This window comes from Nuphar pumila, chromosome 4 (assembly GCF_984573655.1).
Source record: "Nuphar pumila chromosome 4, dmNupPumi1.hap1.1, whole genome shotgun sequence".
Taxonomy (NCBI): Eukaryota; Viridiplantae; Streptophyta; class Magnoliopsida; order Nymphaeales; family Nymphaeaceae; genus Nuphar; species Nuphar pumila.
Genome location: NC_143252.1, coordinates 48,415,908 through 48,439,156, shown reverse-complemented (window position 1 = coordinate 48,439,156; position 23,249 = coordinate 48,415,908). Strand labels below are relative to the sequence as shown.

General features: G+C 41.1%; 2 protein-coding genes and 1 long non-coding RNA gene across 3 annotated transcripts; 2 read left to right on the top strand and 1 right to left on the bottom strand.

Moving 5' to 3' along the window:
* Positions 1 to 3,740: 3,740 nt before the first annotated feature.
* Positions 3,741 to 11,562, top strand: LOC149840186 (DEAD-box ATP-dependent RNA helicase 7-like). Its single transcript, XM_090003065.1, has 14 exons — positions 3,741 to 4,353; positions 4,816 to 4,950; positions 5,968 to 6,108; positions 6,243 to 6,354; positions 6,809 to 6,879; positions 7,591 to 7,745; positions 7,837 to 7,948; positions 8,145 to 8,246; positions 8,358 to 8,418; positions 8,507 to 8,678; positions 8,762 to 8,858; positions 10,497 to 10,591; positions 10,710 to 10,843; positions 10,979 to 11,562. The coding sequence occupies exons 1-14, from the start codon at positions 3,826 to 3,828 to the stop codon at positions 11,245 to 11,247; spliced, it is 2,184 nt and encodes a 727-aa protein (XP_089859191.1). The 5' UTR covers positions 3,741 to 3,825; the 3' UTR covers positions 11,248 to 11,562.
* Positions 11,563 to 14,202: 2,640 nt separating this feature from the next.
* LOC149840185 (obscurin-like protein) lies at positions 14,203 to 19,503 on the top strand. Its single transcript, XM_090003064.1, has 5 exons — positions 14,203 to 15,911; positions 16,036 to 16,174; positions 16,278 to 16,425; positions 16,502 to 16,732; positions 18,311 to 19,503. The coding sequence occupies exons 1-5, from the start codon at positions 14,222 to 14,224 to the stop codon at positions 18,644 to 18,646; spliced, it is 2,544 nt and encodes an 847-aa protein (XP_089859190.1). The 5' UTR covers positions 14,203 to 14,221; the 3' UTR covers positions 18,647 to 19,503.
* On the bottom strand, positions 19,158 to 20,876 carry LOC149840184 (uncharacterized). Its single transcript, XR_016431388.1, has 2 exons — positions 19,712 to 20,876; positions 19,158 to 19,626 (listed from the first exon to the last, which is right to left on the bottom strand). It is a non-coding gene; the product is annotated as an uncharacterized LOC149840184 (long non-coding RNA).
* Positions 20,877 to 23,249: the final 2,373 nt, after the last annotated feature.

The following is a 23,249-nucleotide window of genomic DNA, read 5'->3' as shown; positions in this document are numbered from 1 at the left end:
GTCTTTGGCTTGAACCGAGAATGCCCACATGACAGGCATGATATGTTGTTTTCCTAATCCTTGAAATACAACATGCAGTGATTTGGACAAACATCTATCTTTTTATACCCCATACCTAGAGCGTTGACCATAACTTTCGCATGATAGAAATTTTGTGGCAATTTCTTATCTTTGGGCAACATACTCTTCACAATCATGCACAAACGGTCAAAACATGATTGACTCAAATTATACTCGGACTTCAAATTCATTAGTTGAAAAACTGTAGACAAGATAGTGTGACTCTTGCAACCGTTCCAAAGTGGCTCATCAACATCTCTAAGTAAATCATAAAATCTACAAGCTGCATCGTTTGGTGATTCTTCATCTACTGCAGTTCTTATATCACTAGGACCCATAGCAGAACCGAGTTTTGTTCCTACGACATCAAATATCAAATCCATATATGGATTATCGTGCACCATATTCACCCGTGCATCAAATTTTTTTCTAAATTCTTCTCCATGAAACGTCCAATTCTGATAATCACTCACAAAACCCTTCATGTATAGGTGATGTCTAACACCATGAGGTTCTACAAATCGATTATTCTTACAAATCTTGCAGAGACACCTAATCCGACCTGTGGGATCCACTGTACTGACACTTGCAGTTGTAAATTCAACAAAACTTTCAACACCATCCATATATTCATGCGATAACTTATTGTCAACTATCCTACGGTACATCCATTCATGGTTTGCAGTCATTTTGTCGTATGATGTTACGAAATATATCCTAACCAGTTAAAAGAGAACCATCAGAATGCTATGATGAAGAAAATATCAAATTTATCATGCAATATATGATGTCATACAATCACAAGAATTATGATGCATGCATTGATAACTTAATATTTTCATGTGCAAACTATTCATAACACGATACATTAATTTGAAACATACTTTCATTATACAATTTCACATGAAAGTCATAATTAAATTGAAAGTAACTACATGCAAGCATGGATACAATCACATCAAACATTGCAATACATAAAAATCATTCATATAAAAAAATGTTAAACATGTACCTGCAGCAAACACACTTCAATATCTCGCTAATTACTACCATGCTAGCATGAAATCCGTACTCCAAAAATAAGAACACTTCTATTCTTGTACATTAAAATCATGCTCAGCATGATCTCCAAACTCGAACAAAGCAGTCCTATATATCAACAACTAAGTGAGTGTGTGAATAGTAAAGTGTTGCATCCAATAAATTAAATAACATGTGATGTGCTTGCATCACTTACTCAACACGGGTATTTACCCGATTTGCATTATTTTTTTCACTTACTTAATACGGGTGGCGGGGCACAAGCGTATTCCGTTGAGAAATATGCAAGAGACACTGTATTAAAATGAAGTCACTCCCTGCCGAAAAAAAGATGAGGCAAGGTTGCCCCCTTGTCGGAAAAGCAAGGGGGTAACCCCCTGCCCAAATAAAAAAGGGACAGGGGGGCGACCCCCTGCCTGAATAAAAAAATGACAGGAGCGTCCCCCTGCCCGAATAAAAAACTGACAGGGGGGCGACCCCCTGCCCGAATAAAAAAATGACAGGGGGGTGACCCACCGCCTGAATAAAAAAATGAGGCATGAGGGCGACCCCTGCCAGAAAAAACAAACGAGGCAGCGGTCGCCCCCCTGCCAGAAAAAAAGAGGTAGGGGGCGACCCCCTGCCTGAATAAAAAACAAGGCACGAGGGCGACCCCCTGCCGAAAAAAAAAAACCATGCAGGGTCGCCTCCCCTTCTGAAAAAAAAAAGTGGCAACGAGGCAGGGGGGTCGACCCCCTACCTGGAAAAAAAATGAGTGGCAGGAGGACGACCCCCTGTCGGAAAAGCAGGGGGGCGACCCCCTATTTGAATAAAACAACGAGGCAGGGAGTCGACCCCCTGCCGAAAAAAACAAAACGCGGCAAGGGGTCGCCCCCCTACCGAAAAAAACAAACGAGGCAGGGGGTGCCCCCCTGCCCGAATAAAAAAATGAGGCACGGGGGCGACCCCCTGCCGAAAAAAAAAAACCATGCAGAGGTCGCCCCCCTGCCGGAAAAAAAAAGTGGCAACGAGGTAGGGGGTCAACCCCCTACCGGAAAAAAAAAAAATGAGTGGCAAGAAGGCGACCCCCTACCGAAAAGGGGGGGGGGGGGACCCCTGCCCGAATAATTAAACAACGAGGCAGGGGGGTCGACCCCCTGTCGAAAAAAACAAAACGCGGCAGGGGGTCGACCCCCTTCCTGAAAAAACAAAAAGTGGTAGGGGGTCGCCCCCCCAGCCGGAAAAAACAAACTAGGCAGGGGGTCGACCCCCTGCCAGAAAAAACAAAACGCAGGGCTGGCGCCCCCCTGCCGCAGGTAAAAAAAAAATGGGATTTACTTGCGGCGGGCGGGGGGCGACGGACGACAGACCGAGGGGCGACAGACCGGGCGGCGGAACGGGGAGTGACGGGCGGTGGTCGGCGGGCCGGGGAGTGCGTCGGGCGGCGGAACGGGGGAAGACGGGCCGGGCAGAACGGGGGGCGACGAGCGGTGAACCGGGGGGCGACGGGCCGGTCGTCAGACCGGGGAGCGACGGGCGACGGCTGGGGAGTGCGCCAGGCGGCGAAAGATGGCGTCGGGCGACGGAGGGTTGCATCGGCCGGGCGAGAGAGATGAAACAGGAAAGAGAAAAATGGGCTCCGATTAGGGATTTACGCGAAAAGTAGCGACGGATTTGGCGACGACTTACTTCCGTCGCAACTCCATCATAAATTTATATGACCCCTTAGCGACAGAATATTTTCATCGCTAATTTCGTCGCTACGTAGCGACAAAAAACTACCCGTCGCTAAATCCGTTGCTAATCCTTGCGTGTGTTGCGACAAAAATAGTTGTCGCTAATCCACCGCTACTTAGCGACGGACGTTGTTCCGTCGCTACATCCGTCAATATTACAAATCTTAGCGACGGATAAGTTTTCGTCGCTACATCCGTCGTAAAATGGCGACAGGAAAAATCCGTCGCTAATATCCGTCGTTAATTGACATTTTTCTTGTGGTGCACCTACTAGGGTCCTAACTAGATTGGACTAGTTGACATACCCTGACTCAATATTATGCTCCAATCTTATGCATCAGACCTGAATATCGACGAAACCATTGTTACGGGGTATGACCCATGACTATGGGTGTCAAAGAGTCAGGTTTGGTTGGGACTCAAGTGTAATCAAACCCAAACCTGATTTGAGAAGCTGGTACCGGGTCCAGACTCGGGTCCAATCAGACTCTCTGAGATACCATACCTGAATCTTATAAGGATTGCATGAACCAAACCAGGACCATACCCGATAAAATAATATATTTTATCTTTTTTACATTAAAAAATTGAGGATCTTAATTAGAACTTCGGTTGGGCCCGAGTCTGGTATGAAATTTCACAAATCATACCCGGCTCCTTATATTAATCGGACCCTTTGGGTGCAACCCAGATTCTAATCGGACATTTTTATTTATCACCAAACCCTGATCGTATAGGATTTGGTACAGCTAGGGTCCGGGTCAAAACCGACCCGACTCTCAAGAGTCAAACCCGATCTTATAGGATCCGGTCCATCTATATATTGGATCATGCCCGATCCGTTGACAGTGTGCGAAGAAGAGAGGAGAAGCCGACGCTTATAAAAGCTAAACCCTAGCGTTCGTCGCATCGCTCCCTCTCCTGCCCGTTTAACTTCTTCATCCATCTGGTTCGGCAGAGGAAGGGCTGAGCCTTAAACCCTAAAATTCCTTCTTTTCCCTAATTCTCCATGCCTTTCCTGAAGATCTCAGATCAATCCCTCTCTCCGGAGGTGAAAGAGGAAAAGAAGCATAAGAAGGAGAAGATGGAACTCCTTCCCGAAACCGTATCTCCGTCCGATTCCGCAAAGAAAAAGAAGGAAAAGGCGGGAGATTTCAAGTCGGATGACGGAGACTCGGAAAAGAAGAAGAGGAAGAAAGCGAAGGAGAGTAAGAAGAGGAAGGCTGCCGAGGAGGACGATGATGACGGCGAGACGAGTACCGATTTGGGGGAGGAGTTCGTGAGTAGGAAGTTGGAGCCGTCGTCGAAGAAGCCAAAAATCGGAGAGAGGAGTTCCAGCGACGAGGAGGGCGAGGTGGTTGTGGATGGTGATGATGACTCGGAGAATCCGAACGCTGTGTCGAATTTCAGGATCTCGGCGGCTTTGAGGGAGAGGTTGAAGTCCAAGGGGATCGAGTCCCTTTTCCCGATCCAGGCGATGACCTTTGATATCATACTCGATGGATCGGATCTGGTCGGGCGTGCTAAAACGGGGCAGGTAACAATTACATCATCCTCACTTCGTTTATAATGAATTTTGTTGTTCTAAAAGGAGATTCTCTACTTAGTTTCGGTTATTGTGATTTTGGAAGGGGAAGTGAACTTGTGGTAAGGTGAGATCGCTTATTTACTGTCTCGGTGTTGTTGTAATAAGGTGCAATTGCAATTGTCTCGTCTTTCACATAATTTTCTTTCTTTAATACTCAAAATATATATTTGGGTATTGGAGCTCCATTCATCAGAGGTTGTCGGGTATCCACTTTAAGGATGGTTAATAACTCAATATGAAGTAAATAACATTTTTCAGACAATCCTAATATTAGGAAAAGGAGAGAGAGGGTATATTCTTTGCTATAACTTTTAGATCATCAATGAATTACTCATAGAGTGAGTTAGATATGCTTCTGATTCTCCATACGAGTATCCTGTGTCTAAATTTACCATCCTATTGCTTTTTTAGGGAAAAACACTGGCTTTTGTTTTGCCTATCTTGGAGTCTCTAACCAATGGGAACAATAAGGCATCGAGGAAGATGGGTTATGGAAGATCGCCAAGTGTCTTGGTTCTTGCACCCACAAGGGAGTTGGCAAAACAGGTAATTTTCAAAATTATTTCTTTTGCATTCTATCTTTTGAGTTAACACTTAATCTTTCAAAGATATTCAATTTTTTTCAAGTATTTTTGCTGTTCAAGAGTATTTGGTTGCGAGCATGCATTACAGCTTATTTTTGTTTGCTAACAGGAAAGCATATTTTGTGGTTGTGTACGCAAGTGGACATGTACTTATGTTTTAGATACATGCACATACATAGTTGAAAGTATTTTTATTTATCTATCAAGTGTATTAAATCGAGTAATCCACCTGTTCTGATGTTTGATGTGTGAATGGGTGCTTATGTAACATTCTCATTATACTTCATTTGATGCAACTATCAGTCGGTTGTGGGGCCCCACCCTGAGGTTTCCTTGCTTCTGTGAGGGTTTCTCGTCATAAAAAAAGTATCAGTCAGTCAAAATAGTATTAATCTCTGTCTCTCTCTCTCTAAATATGGTATGCACTAATCTTTCGTAAACCTACAATGTCAAAGTTGCCTGTGTCATATATGCTGATCCAGTTTACATAGTTTCTGAAAATGTTGAAAACTTGTGAATAGGTAAACCTCTTGTGTATGGAATTGAACTGACTCACTATTATTTAGTCTTGTATTGCCATGCTGTTTGTTTATTTATGTTGTAATATTTGGTATATTGTGAGGCTACTTAGCTAGCACCTTGATCTATGTTTATCTCTTTAGTTGACTAGCATAACAATGAAACAAACTTTCCTCATGTCTTCCTATGATCCTTTTTCTTCTATTTCCTGTGTTCTCCATCTTTGAGGAAGATGTATTCTTCCACTTGTGTGTGTGTGCCTATCTGTGTGTCTATGTCTATCTATCTATCTATCTATCTATATCTCTATGTCTCTCTCTCTCTCTCTATATATATATACATGTACGTAAGTATATCTATATACTTCTGTGTGCGTGTGTAAATGCAGATGTTTTGAGTTTATTTATCTATAAATAATATTTGGCAACTTTTTATTTTGATGTATTGTCAATTTCTACAGGTGCATGCAGACTTTGAGTTTTATGGTGAGGCTATGGGATTAACTTCTTGCTGCTTATATGGAGGAGCTCCATATCGCCCTCAAGAGACTGCACTGAAAAGAGGAGTTGACATAGTTGTTGGGACCCCTGGGCGCATCAAGGTACATAGATTGCAGCTTTGTTTCTTGTATTCTGTGTCTTGTTCAAATTTAGTTTTTTTTAATCTAAGCTAATTTATGTGTATTTTCTGATTTGGATGTTTCGGTATACCAATTTTGACTCTTCCTACATGTAGGATCATATTGAGAGAGAGAATATTGACTTGAGGTCACTAAAATTTCGAGTTCTCGACGAGGCTGATGAGATGTTGAACATGGGATTTGTTGAGGATGTAGAAAACATTCTTGGTAAGGAACTAGTACTATTTGCAGTTAGTTCAGAGGAGTGGTTATTTGCAACATATAAGTTTTAAATACTGGTGCTGATATAATGGTTATATCTTTTTTTTTTCAATTAAGTAGAGTGCATTTTTTATGTCCAACAATTCCTCTTGATACTATTCTTCTGAGAAGATTAAAAACCATTCTTGGGGCCTCCCAACTTCTGTGATGCGTTAGAAGGTGTATATGTGATCCAATTATTGACCTATGAACAGTTCACTTCTTGAGCTAACGTGGTTGTCTTGTGCTGTTTCTGGTCATGGGATAGAAAAAGGCAATCTTTCTTTAAGGATTGTTGGAAAATAATGATCCCTGATTTTTCAGAAGAGCTTTTCTTTAGCACTGAAGAGTTTGATTTTGGATTTGCAGAAGTACAACATAAGCATTTTAATCCCTTTCCCATTGTGTTTTTTTCTTACAGGAAAAGTTGAAGATGTGAGCAAAGTTCAAACCCTTCTTTTTAGTGCAACAATGCCTGATTGGGTGAAGAAGGTATGATTTACAATGGGGGATGTTGTGGTATTAGTCTTTTTAGTCAAGGGGGCAGATTCCTTGAATATTGAATAAGAAGTGTATCTTGGAACTATCATTCTCTTGTTTTTTTTTCCTTTGTTCAGGCAACTTTCTAAAGGGGAAGTGTTGGCCTAGTCTATAGGAAATGCATGCAATATAGTTCTGTTTGTTCTGTTGAAGTACTACTATTTGTATTTGAAACTAATTGTTTTGGTCTTTTACCATAGAAAACTAGATCGGGTATATTTTGTGATACTCTGCAGAGATTGAATCTTTACAATGGGGACCTTAGAAAGTTAACTTTTGTGGACACATACACACATATATGTGCTGGGAAAGTGGTTCTTGTACTTCTTGGAAAGTTATGTTACACACATGCATGTGTATATTGCATACTGACTTGATAGTGTCACAGATTCACTCCCTCTTGCACATATGCATGCATCATAAATTACATGCTTGTGTTCGCAAAATCTCTTCTTTTTGGTGTAATGAATGTGTTCTTCAAGTCCTACTTGAATGTATTTACCTGTGTTTGTAGCCTTGGTTACAGACATTGTATAGTGTTCACTTTTGTTGTAGCTTCTGAATGCGACCGTAAGACTTCAAACTTCAAAGTGTGCTGCATAGGCACTTCTTCTAATTGATTTTCCTTCTGTTGCCAACTAAAGCTAATTTTATGTATGACAGATTGCTTCTAAATTTCTAAAACCAGAGAAACGGATGGCAGATCTTGTTGGTGACGATAAAATGAAGGCCAATGCAAATGTTCGGCACATAGTCCTTCCCTGTTTTCATTCTGCTCGAGGACAACTTATTCCAGATATTATTCGGTGTTATAGCAGGTAGGGCTTGATAGGTGGTTGCTGCCAAGATGTAATTTTTGTGTTTTGGTAAGTATCATCTGTTTTATGTTTGGGGTTGGTTCTGATGCAGTGGAGGACGCACTATTGTTTTCACTGAGACAAAGAACGCTGCATCAGAACTTGCTGGGTTATTACCTGGGGCAAGGGCTCTGCATGGTGACATACAACAGTCACAACGTGAAGTGAGTTTTCTTTGTATAACAGTTCACATTCTCTGTTTCCTATAAGAGCTAATTGGATTCCTTTTTACTATATGATTAAGTTCTCCAATTTCAATTTTATTGATTGCTATCTTGTCTTTGAATGAAAAGAAGCATTCCAATCATGTATGTTTTATGGGTTTAATTTATTTTGCTTCTGGTGCCTGGTGTGTTTCAGGTCACACTGGCTGGATTCCGCTCTGGAAAATTCCTGATTTTGGTTGCAACAGATGTGGCAGCAAGAGGGCTAGACATCAATGACGTGCAGCTAATCATTCAGGTATTTGACGTCATTTTTGAGTAATGTGATTGTGGGGAAATGCGATGAATTTCTGTCTGCTATTTTTTCCTTTCTTCCCCCTTTGTTCTCCTTAAAACCTGTGTTTTACAGTGTGAACCTCCACGTGATGTTGAAACTTATATCCATCGATCTGGACGAACTGGGAGAGCTGGTATAGTTAGCTAACGTCCTTTCTTGGATAATATCATTCTTGTCTTATTTACATTTATCTGTAACTGACAACGTGTAATATATGTCAGGTAATACTGGAGTTGCTGTGATGCTTTATGACCGGAAGAAATCATACATGGTCTCTCAAATAGAAAGATTGTCTGGTGTAAAATTTGAGCACATTTCTGCTCCGCAGCCAGCTGATATTGCTAAAGCTTCTGGATCAGCGGCTGCTGAAACAATCTCCAACATCTCTGATAGGTATGTCTCTTTCTATTGCTCTTGATTATCAGATATCTTTTTGGCATGTCCTCTTGAGGTGTCTTTTGCTGTGATCATTGCAGTGTGGTTCCAGTGTTCAGATCAACTGCAGAAGAGCTTTTGAACAGTAGTGGTCTTTCTGCAGTGGAAATTGTTGCCAAAGCTCTAGCAAAGATAGCTGTAAGTCCCTGCTTATATTATAATACATCATCAGAAAGAACATTCATTTATGTGTTTAGAAACGGTGGAAGAAGGTTGATAAAGCCAAACACTAGCCTATAAAACTGTATATATATATATATATATATATATATATATATATATATATATATATATATATATATATATATATATATATATATATAGAGAGAGAGAGAGAGAGAGAGAGAGAGAGAGAGAGAGAGAGAGAGAGAGAGACTGTCCAACACTTGGATGGTCCAATATCTACTGCCCATCCTGGACCATCTGATTGCGGGCAATCAGATCCAGTTTTTTGTAGATTTGGGCATGGTCTCCCTACCCATTGAGTTGAATCACTCGACACCACCCCCTACCCTGTGGCCCCTTTCCCACCGACCATCTCCCCCACTCCCTTCCATCATTGCCTACGCTGCTCCCGCCGGTCATCTTCCCACCATCGGTGTTTCGCCCTTCAGCAGCTGACCACTGGCAGAGAGAGAGAGAGAGAGAGAGAGAGAGAGAGAGAGAGAGAGAGAGAGAGAGAGGACTGTGCAACACTTGGATAGTCTATTATCTACAACAGGTCCAGTTTTTTGTAGATATTGTGCATCTTCTCCCTACCCATTGAGTTAAATCACTAGACCATTCTCCAGGCTTCTCCTTGCCCCACTGTCCATCTCCCCAATTCCCTTCCATTGCCTTAGCAGCTAAGTTGCTCCCGTTGGCCATGCTCCCACCACCGGCGATTGCCTGACCAGCCAGCAGCCGACCACTGAGAGAGAGAGAGAGAGAGAGAGAGAGAGAGAGACTGTCCAGCACTTCGACTGTCCAATATCTACAATACATCCTGGACCATCCTATTGTGGGCAATCGGATGGTCCAGTTTTTTGTAGATATTGAGCATCATGCCGCTACCCATTGAGTTGAATCACTCGACACCACCCTCCGGCCATCTTCTCCACTCCCTTCCATTGCCTACGCTGCTGCTGGTTATGTTCCCACTGCTGACGTATCACCCTCCGGCCGGCGATAGCCTGGTGACAAGCCAGCAGCTGTCTGCCAGTTTTTATATATATATATATCTATATATATATATATATCTATATCTATATCTATATATATATATATATATATATATATATATATATATATATATATATATATAGAGAGAGAGAGAGAGAGAGAGAGAGAGAGAGAGAGAGAGAGAGATCACTGGTTTCTGCCACCCAGCAGTGCACGGGTGAGTGCCGAAGGCTGTCTCAACTCCTGCCACTGGCTGTCATATGGTCATGCTGTGAAGCCAAGAGTGAGTCGTGTGGAGATGTTGGATAGAGGAATGGATAGAGAGAGAGTGTGTATCTGGATGCTGTAGGTATATGACGGTCTCCCTCCTCTCTCTCTCTATATATGTGTGTATGCACGCCTAGTTTTTCAGATTCTGAGCGTTTTGTAGTCTTCAGAATTTATGGATGCTGTAGGTATATGACCGTCTCCCTCCTCTCTGTGTGTGTGTGTGTGCACCCCTAGTTTTTCAGATTCGGAGCGTTTTGTAGTCTTCAGAATTTATGCTGTACAAGTTTTCAACTTCTGAATCATATCTAACTCGCTTCCTTTGGTGCCATTGTACTTTTGAAACAGGGCTATACTGAAATTAAGAGCAGGTCACTGCTGACTTGCCAGGATAATTATGTGACCATGCTTCTTCAGGCTGGAAGAACCATGTATACCAATACGTATGTTTTCTAGTCATGAGAACCTGCTCCCTTTGTGGGACTGCTTAAATGCTTGTGGTTTTCCATCAACTCTGTATTATCCTTCAACTCTGTAGTCTAATGTATGGCATTGTAACAGGTATGCTTTTAGTATCTTGAGGAGATTCTTGCCTGAGGAGAAGATTGCTGGGTTCAGGGGCCTTTCTCTCACTTCAGATAGGAATGCTGCAGTGTTTGATGTGCCAAAGGAAGACGTGGACTTGGTTCTTGCAGGTGCTTCTATCTGGAATAGAATTTATCGTCTATGAGCGTAATTTGAAATCAAAATTTGATTTGAACTTTCATAAATCCTCTGCCTTTTGCTTAAGCATCATATACTGAAGGGTAACACTGGGTATTTATGTGCAGGTCAGGAGAATGCGGATATGGTGTCTCTGGAGGTGTTGAAAACTTTGCCGCCACTCGAAGATGGTAATAACAACAGCTTTAATAGAGGCCAAGGGAGAGGGGGGGATGGTTGGCGAGGAAGGGGTCGCAGTGGTGGTTTCTCCAATCGTGGTGGCAGTTTTTCCAGTCATGGTGGTGGATATTCTGGCAGGGGTGGTGGTGGCGGCTTTTCACGTGGATCACGGAGCAGGGGAGGTAGAGGTGGTTACGGCTCATACAGGGGTCGTTGATTGGGTTGTTTTTGGTATTTGGTCAATAGATTAACGAATTGCATATGTAAGGTTATATGGAAGGGAACAAGCAAGGGGGAGTCGGTTCCCACGGCGATATAGATAACATGCGAGGAGTTATTTCTTCTTTTCTTTTGGGTATTATTTATTTGTGGATCGAGTAATTCAGAGTGCAATGCATGTTTTGCAGTTTTTTGTCAACCCTCTTGTGGGTTGGCTTCGTGGGTCTTCATTTTTCCTTCAAGAAGAACGAGCCATTTGTCTGCTACTGCTGTAAATGCATCTTATTAAAGAGCCTAGATTTTGTGTTTGAAATCTTTAACATTTTCTCCTTGTTATACCATCCATGCGAATGTCAGGTTCGCCATAGTTACTGGAAGCTGGAAGTTTGTGTTCTAAGTAGGAAATCACATACGTTTTTTCGTGCTTTTGTAACATTCTGATAGGTATATTTATGTTTAGGCTTGCTAAGAGATGAAAATAAGTAAGATAAAATTCCAGTGTTACAATGTGAGAATTAGTTTTTGATTTAATGGGTTTTGTACCATCGTTTTTATTGATTTGGAGAAGGCATACGATAAATTACGTAGGGACGTTTTTTGGTGGACAATGACGAAAAAATGTGTCACATTAGTATAATTAAGGATATGTATGAAGGAGTAGTAACCAATGTCTGCACTTGTAGAGGGGTGACAACCAATTTTTCTATAACGGTTGGGTTACATCAAGGATCTGCTTTAAGCCCTTTCCTATTTGCTATAGTGATAGATGAGCTTACGAGATCAATTCAAGAAAATGTGCCGTGGTGTATGTTGTTTGCTGATGATATTGTTTTGATTGATGAGTTTAGAGCTGAGGTTAATGCTAAGTTAGAATTATGGAGACAAACATTAGAATCTAGAGGTTTTAAGTTGAGTAAGAGTAAGACAGAATACATGGAATGTCGGTTTAGTAATCAACGAAGTAGTGATGGGAGTGTAGTGAAGCTTGGTGAGCAATAAATATTGGTGGATGATTGTTTCAAATATTTGGGGTCTATCATTCAAAAGGATGGAGAAATTGATGGAGATGTAAATCATAGGATAAAGGTTGGGTGAATGAAATAGAAAAGTGTAACTGGAGTTTTGTGTGATCGTAGAATGCCATTGCGGTTGAAGGAAAAGTTTTATAGGACAACTATTAGGCCCGCTTTATTATATGGTACGGAATGTTGGGCTGCCAAGAGATATCATATTCAAAAAATGAGTGTAGCTGAGATGCGCATGCTGAGATGGATGTGTGAAAATACAATAAAAGATAAGATCCAAAACGAGGAGATACGTAAGAAAGTAGGCGTTGCATCCATTGAAAATAAGATGAGAGATAATAGTTTACTGTGGTTTGGACATATTCGGCGAAAGGCCTAATGATGCTCCAGTTAGAAGGATGGAGAAATGGAAAAATATATTAGTTAAAAGAGGTAAGGGTAGGCCTAGGAAGACATAGATGAAGGTGATAGGAAAGGATATGAATGCTTTGAACCTCACCGAGGACATGGCATTGGATAAAAATGATTGAAGGAGAAGGATTCATGTGGAAGACCCAAAATGATTTTCTTTTTTGGTTCATATCGCCGACCCCAATTGTTTTGGGATGAAGGCGTAGTTGTTGTTGTGGGTTTTGTACCATCTTACTCCATTGAGTTAAATCATCAAATATTTTTATAATATCTTGTTTTGACTCTTATGAGCAAGCTAGGTATCAAGCGAACAATCTAGCTTGTACCATACTGGCTATAACAGACTTCTCAATATCGGTTGATCAAGCAACTCTTGACAAAATAAGTCCGTGTTTGCCTTCTTTTAAAGGGCTAATATATTCTACTGCCGTCGTTGTGCAAACTAGTAAGAAATAACACCCTGTTTTTTTTTTTTTTTTATGGATCTAACCTCACAATTGTGATCTAAATGGTTTGTTTAGTTGGGAACATGTTTTGGGTGGTGCTTGTGCACCATGAAAGCAGGTATCCCAAGTGTTTAAAAAATCATTGTTTCCAAATGAGTGTAATATCATGAACCAAAAAACCATGCTTTATGTGGAAATGAGAAAAGCCAAGATGCAGCTCTTAAAAAACAAATCCCGTTGAATGCGTTTAAGGTTAGATTGACTTAACACAGCTTCTGCTTATGTTTTTAGCTAGATAGTATGGTGTAGTGGATAGTAAAAGATATAAACCATTTTTTTTTCAAAGAGCAAGAATAGTGGTTTGATGGAGTTGGTACGATCTGCGCTTCCGAACGCCCTAACCATTCAAAAATGTATTTGAAGAACTTGCCAAATATAATCAGCATTTGAACACCAAACAGATGAGGGCTTTATATTTTGAGGGCAACGACGCAAATCATAGTAACAAATATGGACGATATTTAGAAAGTATCATGAGCTTATTGCAATATTATTGTGTTAGTACCATGATGTTAACATTTATATATATTTTTTACACTTTAATGTTTTCATTTTTTCTTCATATATTTTAAAATTTTAAAATACCATTATTTTTCTTAAAAATAGAACTTTTAGAATAACGCAAGATTATTCCTTGCTGAGAAAATTCCGAAATCTAGATTGGAAACAACGTGAGCCGAGATTAATCGGGATTATTGAGCTTATTCAAGCTGGATTGCCTGTTCAAGCTTCGCTATTTTATGTATACCGAACCTGAGCCCTTGCTCAAGCTAACCTCATTTGATTTTTTCGAACAAGTTTGAGCTGAGCTTAAACGGGTCGAACTAGATCTCGTTTTGCAGCTATGTTAATGTCACAGCTTTTGCTCTATTTTGTTTTACTACAAAAAGAGAAAAAAAGAAAGAAAGGGATGCACGGGTCTTGACTTGACGAGAACCTGACTCTGCGGCGGCTGGGCGAGTCGGTTTAGCTATCCTCTGTGGCCTAATCTTTGTTCTCACAAGCCAGCCTTTGCTCTGCAGAGAAAACGATGCAACCCATCAACCCAGTTTTTGTAGAAGATTGGCTTAAAAGCTGCAGCCAGAATACCAGCAATCGCCTTGCATCCTTATCATCATCATCACCACCACTACCACCGTCATCATCTGCTACCGAAATCATCCAAGCATGGTCCCAGATCAGAAACTGCCTTCAAAAGAACAACTTCCAACCCGACCATCTTCTTCGGTCCTTCCAGACGCTAAGAAGCTCCCAATCTTCACTTCGTGTAGCCGACGCCCAGGCGAAGCTCCTCCTCTCAGTTCTTTCCTTACCTTTCCCACCAGAAGCAGCGCCAGATTTCTACTCTCTCATTCTCAGAGTCCTCTACATCTGGGTAAGAAAATCTTCGAACCCCAATGTTTCTCTTCTCGACTCCGTCGTCTCTGCTACCTTCGATCTTCTTTGGCGCTCCGGAGATAAGAGGAAGTTCGTCGGAGAAGGAATTCTGCTTCTGGGTGCGGTTTCTGCGGTACCCATCTTGCCGGAAAGCTCGAGGAAGGTTTGCGTGGAGGTGGTTCAGAAGCTGTTGGGTGAAGGAGGGATTGAGGTAGTTGAGGGCACTGAAGAGGTTCTGGGTGGAATTGGGTATTCTCTCTTTTCTTGCCAAAGGTGTGATTTTGAAAAAATGATGGATTGGTTGGTGAGTGTTTGGGGTAGTTCAAGTGGTTTCTGTGTTTGTGTTCCTCATGGGCTCATGATGTTTCATTTAATGGAGTGGTTGGTCTCTGGTTTTATTTCGTCTAGTTTGTGGGAGAAGATGGAATTGCTATCGGCCCGTATGGTAGAGAGGGCTCGCGTAAGAGACGATGGGGTTGTGCCTTTTGGAGTCCAATTTTTTTTTGTTATGTCTAGTGGGGGAGTTTTGAGGGGGTTGAACATGGGCAGCAGAGGGAAGGAGATTGCTAATCGATTGAGAAAATCTGCAGAAAGCGTCATTGATACAGTCATGAGCTGTTTCATTTCTGAAACAGGTGCTGGATGCAATCTAGGGAAGACCCATTTTGATCGTGATAGCAATGACAGTATCCTTCTTCGCTGCATTGCCTTGTGCTTGTGTCGTACTGGTCCGGTCTCGTTTCACGCAAACGTGCTGACCTGCCTCATGTTGGCATTGTTGCACGAAGTCTTGCCTTTGCGTCGTTTCTATGACCAAATTATGATGAGCCCTTCTGAAAGTTCGATCGTGGTTGGGTCTGATGCAATTGGTAAACATTTGGAGAGCATTCTGTTCAAAGAAGCAGGAACCGTGACAAGGATCTTCTGCAACTTGTATGTTTTGGCAGATGAAGAGCAAAAGTCGGTGGTGGAGAATTGTATCTGGCACTACTGTGAGAATGTCTATTCCAAACACCGGCAATTCATTTATACATTTGAAGACAAGAGTGAATTGCTCCAAGGGTTGGAGAAGATTGGAGAAGCTGCATTCCTGATGATTGTTATTTTTGCGTCCATTGCAACAAAACATTACACTAGCACACAATTTACTGGTGAAGTCCAGCTGGGCCTTTCATGGAGGATTCTCTCTGCTTTTTCATGCATAGAGAATTTCCGCCATGTGAGGATTCCGGAGTATGCCGAAACAGTCAAACGCACAGTATTATGCGTCAAGGATGATTTATCATCTTGTTCCTCTCTCGTTGAAACAGTGCCTTCATATGCAGAAATTACGAACCAACAAGGTATGCTTGTTGTCATGGTTTACACTGTCTATCGAGGCTACTTATGACAATTATAAGTGACTATATCGATTAAGCCAGTGTATCTTTCCTGTATGGTAACTCTTGTGGCTGTTTTATTTTGAAGGTTGGAATGTGAATTATATTTGGTTTAAAGATAAGGTACAGACAGCCCGTGTCCTATTCTATTTACGGGTTCTTCCATCATGTGCAGAACAGATTCTCACACGTCTATTTAAGAAAATCCTTGCACCTCTGGTGTTCTTGTATCCTTACATTGATTTTCTTTTATTAATTGATATACTATGTACTTTGATGGAATTTTATGGCCAAGGATGTTCTATTATCGTGTTTCTTAATGCTAACCAGATACATGCAACATCCTGATGGGAAAGTGGCTAGAGCTTCTCATTCACTGTTTGTTGCTTTCATATCATCTGCAAAAGATTCCCTTGATGATGATAGAACCATGTTGAAGGAGCAACTCACCTTCGATTATATGCAGAGAGCATTAGAGGTAATTATTTTTTTAGGCTTTTCTGTCTTTAAAATAGATAAGCACAACATTGACATATTCTGTCCACTGGAAATAGGCATATCCAGCGTCTACACCTTTTGAAGGTATGGCATCTGGTGTTGTTGCCTTAATCCGCCATCTCCCTGCTGGAAGTCCAGCCATTTTTTATTGCATCCATAGCATTGTTGAAAAAACCAGGGTTATCAGTCAGATTGATGGTCCATTGGAAAGCCAGCAAGAATGTTCAGAGCCTTGCAAGAAACTACTAGAGTTCCTGCCACGACTTATTTTTCTGGTAGATATACAGGTAATAACTGATTTTTGGCTATTTTACATTTGGATTTTTCTGCCTATGGCTTTTTATGCTTCTTGTAATTCTGTCACCAACATGTTTACTTCCATTGTGGACAATGTATTTGTGCCTCCCTTTACTCTGTACCCAGCTTGAGTGTGATAATATGTTTCTGTAATGCTCTTTGGTTGAGATTTTGAGAAGAGCATGGTGTTCATTAAATCTCTGACATGAAGATGTAGTTTATCCCAAAGGGAAAATCTCTGACATGAAGAAGTAGCCTAAATATCCGTCTTTCTTTATTGTTGAAAGTGTCAAGTGTGCCTTGTTTTGTGTGTGCGATAAATGCTTGTGTATGCCTGCACACATATGCACATATATATGTATATGCCTGCATAATCCGGTACCATATAGCTTATCCTAGGGTGGTTCGTGTTTGTATTAGCTATTTGCTAGTTTCCCTTCTGGAGGAGTGGTTTTGGAGTTGTCTGTTTGGTTTGGTTCTCAATTTCACGATGCCTCAAAATGAGTGGCGGAGCCAGGACATTTTACTAGGATTGGCAGCAAAGATTGTGCCATATAAGGACTAACCTAGACTCCTGTGTTTATCTGTTTTTGTCAATTGGCATGTTTGTATCTGTTTTGGTTAAAAATTAGTTTACTATCTTTTAAGATTTGATGACTACACGTTTACTAGTTATGTTTTGTCACATCTTTTAACATGTTCTTTTCTGTATATTCATTAAAACACCCATAGTGGTGTCAATTAGTGAATAACCATCAATGGTGTTTCTGAGTTTATAACTGGTGCCTAGTGTGGCCAGCATATTGTTTTCTATAAGAAGGCCATCTATTAATCGTATGGCCATCTTATTGTTTTCTATAAGAAGGCCATCTATTAATCGTATGCTAAACTAATTGGTCGTCAAGATCAATTCTAATAGATGGCATTTTTCACTGTGTATTATCATGCTCTTGTTTCCTCTACATAGTAGTCATTCATGGACATAACCAGTAAAATTTGTTCGCCATGTGAACTTCTAGATATTGCTTCCATTTAATATAGGACATGAAAGTTGTAAGGTACTAGGGGCTCATCTCTGAGGAATTAATTTACCACCTCTATAGATAGTAAATCAAGCTAATTTTTGCCACCCAAAAAATTAATAGAACTCTGACACCGCCTTCGTTTGTTCTGCTTTTCATCTTTCATTAGTGAGAACTCTCATGGTATCCAAATATACCCTTAGTTTGCCAACTGGTTTGAAGATGAGTAGAATGCCCCTGTCTACCTGATGTGCTGCTTAGAACGAAAGTGCGTAAGGGGGTGTTTGCATTCCTTATCTCTAACTCGAGGTGGGTTACACATATGTTGTGTTGAAGAGGGGTCCCAGATCAACTGGTGATTTCAGATCCCCTGTTTGAATGACTTGGATCTTTGGATGGGCCCATATGGAGCTCCATCCTTGGATATGTAATTTGAGGGATTCAAGTGCAAAGATGTAACAGTATTATCTAATTTATGCAGGTAGTGTATGTTGTGTTTCACTTTTTTGTTTTCGGATAATCGTGTTTCACCTACTTCTGATACAGGTACTGCCCAGCTTTTTGAAGCTCTTGTCCCAGCTCATTGTACATTTAAAGAGACATGACTCGAACGTAGTACTTGATGGGATTTATGGGCGGGTGGCAGAATCTGATGATGTCACAAGAAAGCCCTTCTTAGTTTCTTGGTTGCAATCAGTTACTTATCTTTCTTCTAAAGCTGAAAAAATTAACATCAATAAGCGTACTCAAGGTAATAACCAGATGAATAATGTGGCTGGTAAAGGAGTACATGACAGTGATGCTGCTGCTTCACACACTTCAGGTACTTCCCACCCAAACAGAAAGTGGTGGAGCTATTTCTTTCCAGGGTCAAGACTCTAAATCTGCACTGTCTGACTTGAAAACTAACAGTATTGAATGGACTTTATAGATACTTCTAGTTGCATACATTCTGATGGATGTAGATCTACATTGGGCATGAGCTTGGGCCATAAACTAAGAGAAACTTGTTGAAGAGGACTTTGAAAGGACAATATCAGGTTGAATTCTTTCCTGTTCATCGTGGAGCATATGAATTGATTATAGATTTGCTGCTTGTTAGAAGAATTCATTTTTCATAAGCAATGGGCTAATTATTTTGGGATCACAAGAATATACAGATTCAGTTACAGTTTGCTTCAGCAAGACGCAGTAATAAATATTTGAAGATGGTCATGCATTGGCCAGCAACTTGTGTATTGCAGGATTTTACTTCAAATCCGTCAAAAATACAACTTATCTCGATTGTGGCAGATATTTGGCCAAAAGCAGAAAAGCCCACAGAATTAAGGGTGAAACTGAAAAATGGCACAGAAAAGAGTTATTTCTTGTATTCTCAGTAACAGTCTTCGAAGGCAATGAATTTGCTGTGAACATCATCTGCACTGTGAGAGAATTTCAGATTCTTCTTTGGGTGAGATTTGCAGGGTTGATTGCCTTGCTGCCAAATGAGTACAGCAGCTGATAGCATTTCAAAATCTTCTTTGGATTTGCACGCCAAAACCATCAGCAGACTGCTTGCTAGCCATGTATATACCTAAGCAAGCAAATAAATCACCTACTGACCTGCCTATGCACATGTGCCGGATTTTGAACAATCCATGGATGCTTGAGGATTTTCTGTAATGATAGCCGCTTTGAAGAGTCCTTCACTAAGAGCTGTACATTGAAATCAAAATGAACACCAAAATGCTTGCATATAAGTGACTTCTTCTCAGCAAAATAGCATATACTTGTCAATGGACTAACTCACTTGACTGATAAGGTCCTTCGCTTCTCCAGATACTGGAGTGGAAGGAAAGCTCAAATCAACCTTTATTATCCTGCGAGGAAAATAACTTTAGTTTTTCTTTCTAATTAAAAATATTGAAAGCTGCTTCATAGGAGAGCATAAGTAATTGATTTGACCTGACAGTATCCGACTGGCTCTCAGCTTCGAAGGGTGTTACACCATAGAGGAACTCATAGCAAAGTATGGCCAAACACCAGTTTATCGTCAGTGTCATCATGTTCCTTGTTTTCCATCATTTCTGGTGTCAGATAATCCAGAGTCCCACACATGGTTTGCCTTTTCATTCTTGAGTGCACAAACCATCCAAAATCAGCGATTTTGAGCCGATCTTGTCCAGTAAGGCATAGTTAACCTCATGCAAACTAAAATAGTCCATTTGGATATGCAAACCAGTCTCCACATATTATGTTCTTGCACTTAATACCTTGTAGACAAACATGACCATAGTCGGTACTTTCAGTCATCTTGTATCTGTTTTCATCTGTGCTTTCTTGTTAATGGTATTAGCATTGAATAATTTTCGTGTTACATGTCTTGTTATTTTTGCATCTTTTGCTAAATCCGGGGAAGTTTATTTTTCATGTTAGTTCTGATTGCACCATATAATACTTGAAAGAAGCAAAGGGCATTATGTTCTCAATAATCTTCACACATAAAGAAGCACAAGTGGGGGTTTTTGGTAAAGGAGAACGAGGAACAGACTCAGCACCTGCAAGTCTACCAATATGTTTTCTGGTTTGATGTCACGATGGGTTACGTGTTTCTCATGGCAGTAAGCTAATGCTTGTGCAAGGCATGATATGTACTGCAGTACACAAAATCCTGAATCTTCTTAGAACAAGAAAAATGAATTTGGGAGCGATGCTAAAAGAATCCAAAACAACATACATTGGCTGCACGCTTCTCAGGCAGGTATCGTGCCCTCTGCAGCTCCTTGTAAAGCTCGCCCCTGGCGGCATATTCAAGAATCAAGAATATCCTTTCCTGAATGAGCATGTAACAGTGGAAAAGAATGTGTCAATTTGGGGAATCTTATTGCGTATTCAAGACAAGGAAGAGGCGAAAATCAGTCCTCATCATGGAAGTAACCATACAAGCGCAGAATGTTCGGGTGGCCAAGGAATTTCTGGATCTTGATCTCACGCCTCAATTGGTGTTTGAGCTGGTGTTTCAGGAGCTGGGCCTTGAAGATAACCTTGAGAGCAACAACATATTTGCTCTGCAAGAAGAAATTCTGCGTCTATCATAGTGTTCAAACAGAAGCGAGGAAGATCTTGGAAGAAGAAGATTGATGCATAAGACCGAAAAAAAAAACTTGGGATACCTTCCGCTCTCTGGCGAGATAGACGTTACCAAATTTCCCTCTGCCTAGGGGTTTCCCGATCTCGAAATCCTGGATGCACCATGGTTTTAAGGCTTGCTTGTTCTTAGACTCCTGCATTTGCATGTTTAATGAAAGTAGAGCTTATGTAGGAATGAGTGGTTGAGGAGAGATTCAAGAGGGGACGTTTACTCACTGGTCCGTTCTCTGTCATTCGCCATCAAGAAGAGGAGGATAGCGCCCAATAATGAACAAAACCCACGAGGATTGTTGGAGGCACAATGGCGCAGTTTTCACATATGATGATGATGAGAGAGAGAGAGAAAGAGTTTTTGGTCGTACTTTTCTCCTGTTCAACCAATCCTTCCAACCTAGGCCTTTCTGGTTGGTCCACTGCCTCCCACTGCTTTTCCACTTCTACCGTCTCTAGCTCCATCACCGGTATCATCTGATTTTCAATTTGTTCCTTCCTTTCCCTTTTCTTCTTTTCCTCCTCCCCCTCCTCCTTCCTTTCTCTTTCCTTCTTTTCCTCGTCCTCCTCCTTCCGCCGCCTTTCTTTCTCTTCCTCATGTTATTTCCTTCTTTCCTCCACTTTCTCCTCCTGCTTCTTCCTTTTTCTTTCATTTTCTTCCTTCTCCTTCCTTTCTCTTTCCTTCTTTTCCTCATCCTCCTTCTCCTTCCTTTGGCTTTCCTTCTCTTCCTCAAACTCCTTCTCCTTCCTTTGCCTTTCCTTCTCCCTCCTTCGCCTTTCATTTTCTTCCTCATCCTGAAGCTTATTCCGTTGCTTCTCTTCCTTCTCCTTATTCAATTGCCTTCGCCTCTCCTCCGCCTCCTTCAGTAGCTTTACCCTCTTTCGCATAACTATATGCTCCTTCAACAACTTTCACGCTTCTGTCTTAGCATCCTCCCGCATATTCTTCAATTGCCTTTCCCTCTCCTCCTTATTCTTTTTTTGCTTTTCCCTCTCCTCTGCCTTCTTCCTTTGCCTTTTCTTTTCATTCTCCTTATTTTTTTGCTTTGCCTTCTCGTGGTTATCCTTCTTCTGCATCTTTAGTTCTTCAGCATTCTTCCTTTGGTCCGCAACCTCAATATATGATGGATAATCCTCCGCATAATACAATTTCAACGCTTTTTCTCCGTCTTTCTCATTCTCAATCTTAAGTATATTTTAGTACATTTCAAAAAACTGAGATAGATGGGACTGGCGGATCACTTCTCTAATACACAACCCATAGAACGGCGGGATATTTCTTCTTTGATGAGCCGCAGACATTGCTAACCTGCACAACACATTAGTAATACAAATTACCCAATTTGTTAAACGATCATCATGATTACAAATCGTCGCAATATTTGGCTTCATAAGTACACATCGTTGTAAGATTTAACAAACTTATGTACAAATCGAGATATCTTAATAAATACACATCGCTAATGCTTTGAATGTATAAATCGTCGTAGATTCAAACTTACAAATCGTTGTATAAATCACAACCTTCAGATTGCATAACGAAAGCTTTCACGAAACTCACAAAAATGATAGGAGTTTGGGTAGTCCAACTGTAGACTAAGAAACACTCAGAACGTATACGCAACAGATGGTGGCAACGATGTTGCGACTGCACATAAGACGGAAACAGATGCTCTGACGGTAGCAGAAGAAAGGAAAGGATGCTCCGGCGGCAACAAAAGAAGGCAACGAATGATCCGGCGACAACAGATGATCCGACGACAACAGATGAAGGCAAAATATGCTCCAGTAGGCTTTTCTGCTTAGGGCAAAAATTGATTGTTTTGAACTATTTAAATCCTACAACATAAAGCTTGCTACATATGCAAACTTTGATGAAAATTTTGGCGCGATCATGATGGAAGGCAATTTTGTCCTTTTCACGAACCGCCGATTCAGATTTCTAGATGGAGGGTATTTATGTCCGTTCCAGGAAGAGGAAGAGAATGGCGGTAAAGGGTACTTAAGTCTTTGCGACGACACCAAATTACGATGCTATGTGATGCGGACACACATGAGGATACTAGTCGGGCTGGATCTTATACGTGGTGCTCATTGGGACCCCCCAAACATGAGATGTAGCTAATTGCCCTGTTTTTTTTTTGGGGGGGGGTAACATATAACATGCTCTGGTGAAATGGTGTATATATATCCAAATGGGACTTGAATGCACGAGTGATCTTCAAACCGGAGCCCAATTTGAATCCAGTGGTGATATCCAAACCGCAATAGAAGGGTCTTGGATATAGGTGATGACCTGCACCAGAACCAGATAATTCACATTCAAGTCCAACTTTTCCAAGAATTGAGGAGTCTCTCCAGG

What these genes read in the sequence shown, in the direction of transcription:
- LOC149840186 (XM_090003065.1), top strand. Translation starts at nt 3,826, where the DNA reads ATGCCTTTCCTGAAGATCTCAGATCAATCCCTCTCTCCGGAGGTGAAA. An exon ending in GGACCCCTGGGCGCATCAAG is followed by an intron (nt 6,109 to 6,242) that starts GTACATAGATTG and finishes TCCTACATGTAG; the next exon opens with GATCATATTGAGAGAGAGAA. An exon ending in CGTGGACTTGGTTCTTGCAG is followed by an intron (nt 10,844 to 10,978) that starts GTGCTTCTATCT and finishes ATTTATGTGCAG; the next exon opens with GTCAGGAGAATGCGGATATG.
- LOC149840185 (XM_090003064.1), top strand. Translation starts at nt 14,222, where the DNA reads ATGCAACCCATCAACCCAGTTTTTGTAGAAGATTGGCTTAAAAGCTGC. An exon ending in CTTGCACCTCTGGTGTTCTT is followed by an intron (nt 16,175 to 16,277) that starts GTATCCTTACAT and finishes AATGCTAACCAG; the next exon opens with ATACATGCAACATCCTGATG. An exon ending in TTTTTCTGGTAGATATACAG is followed by an intron (nt 16,733 to 18,310) that starts GTAATAACTGAT and finishes CTTCTGATACAG; the next exon opens with GTACTGCCCAGCTTTTTGAA.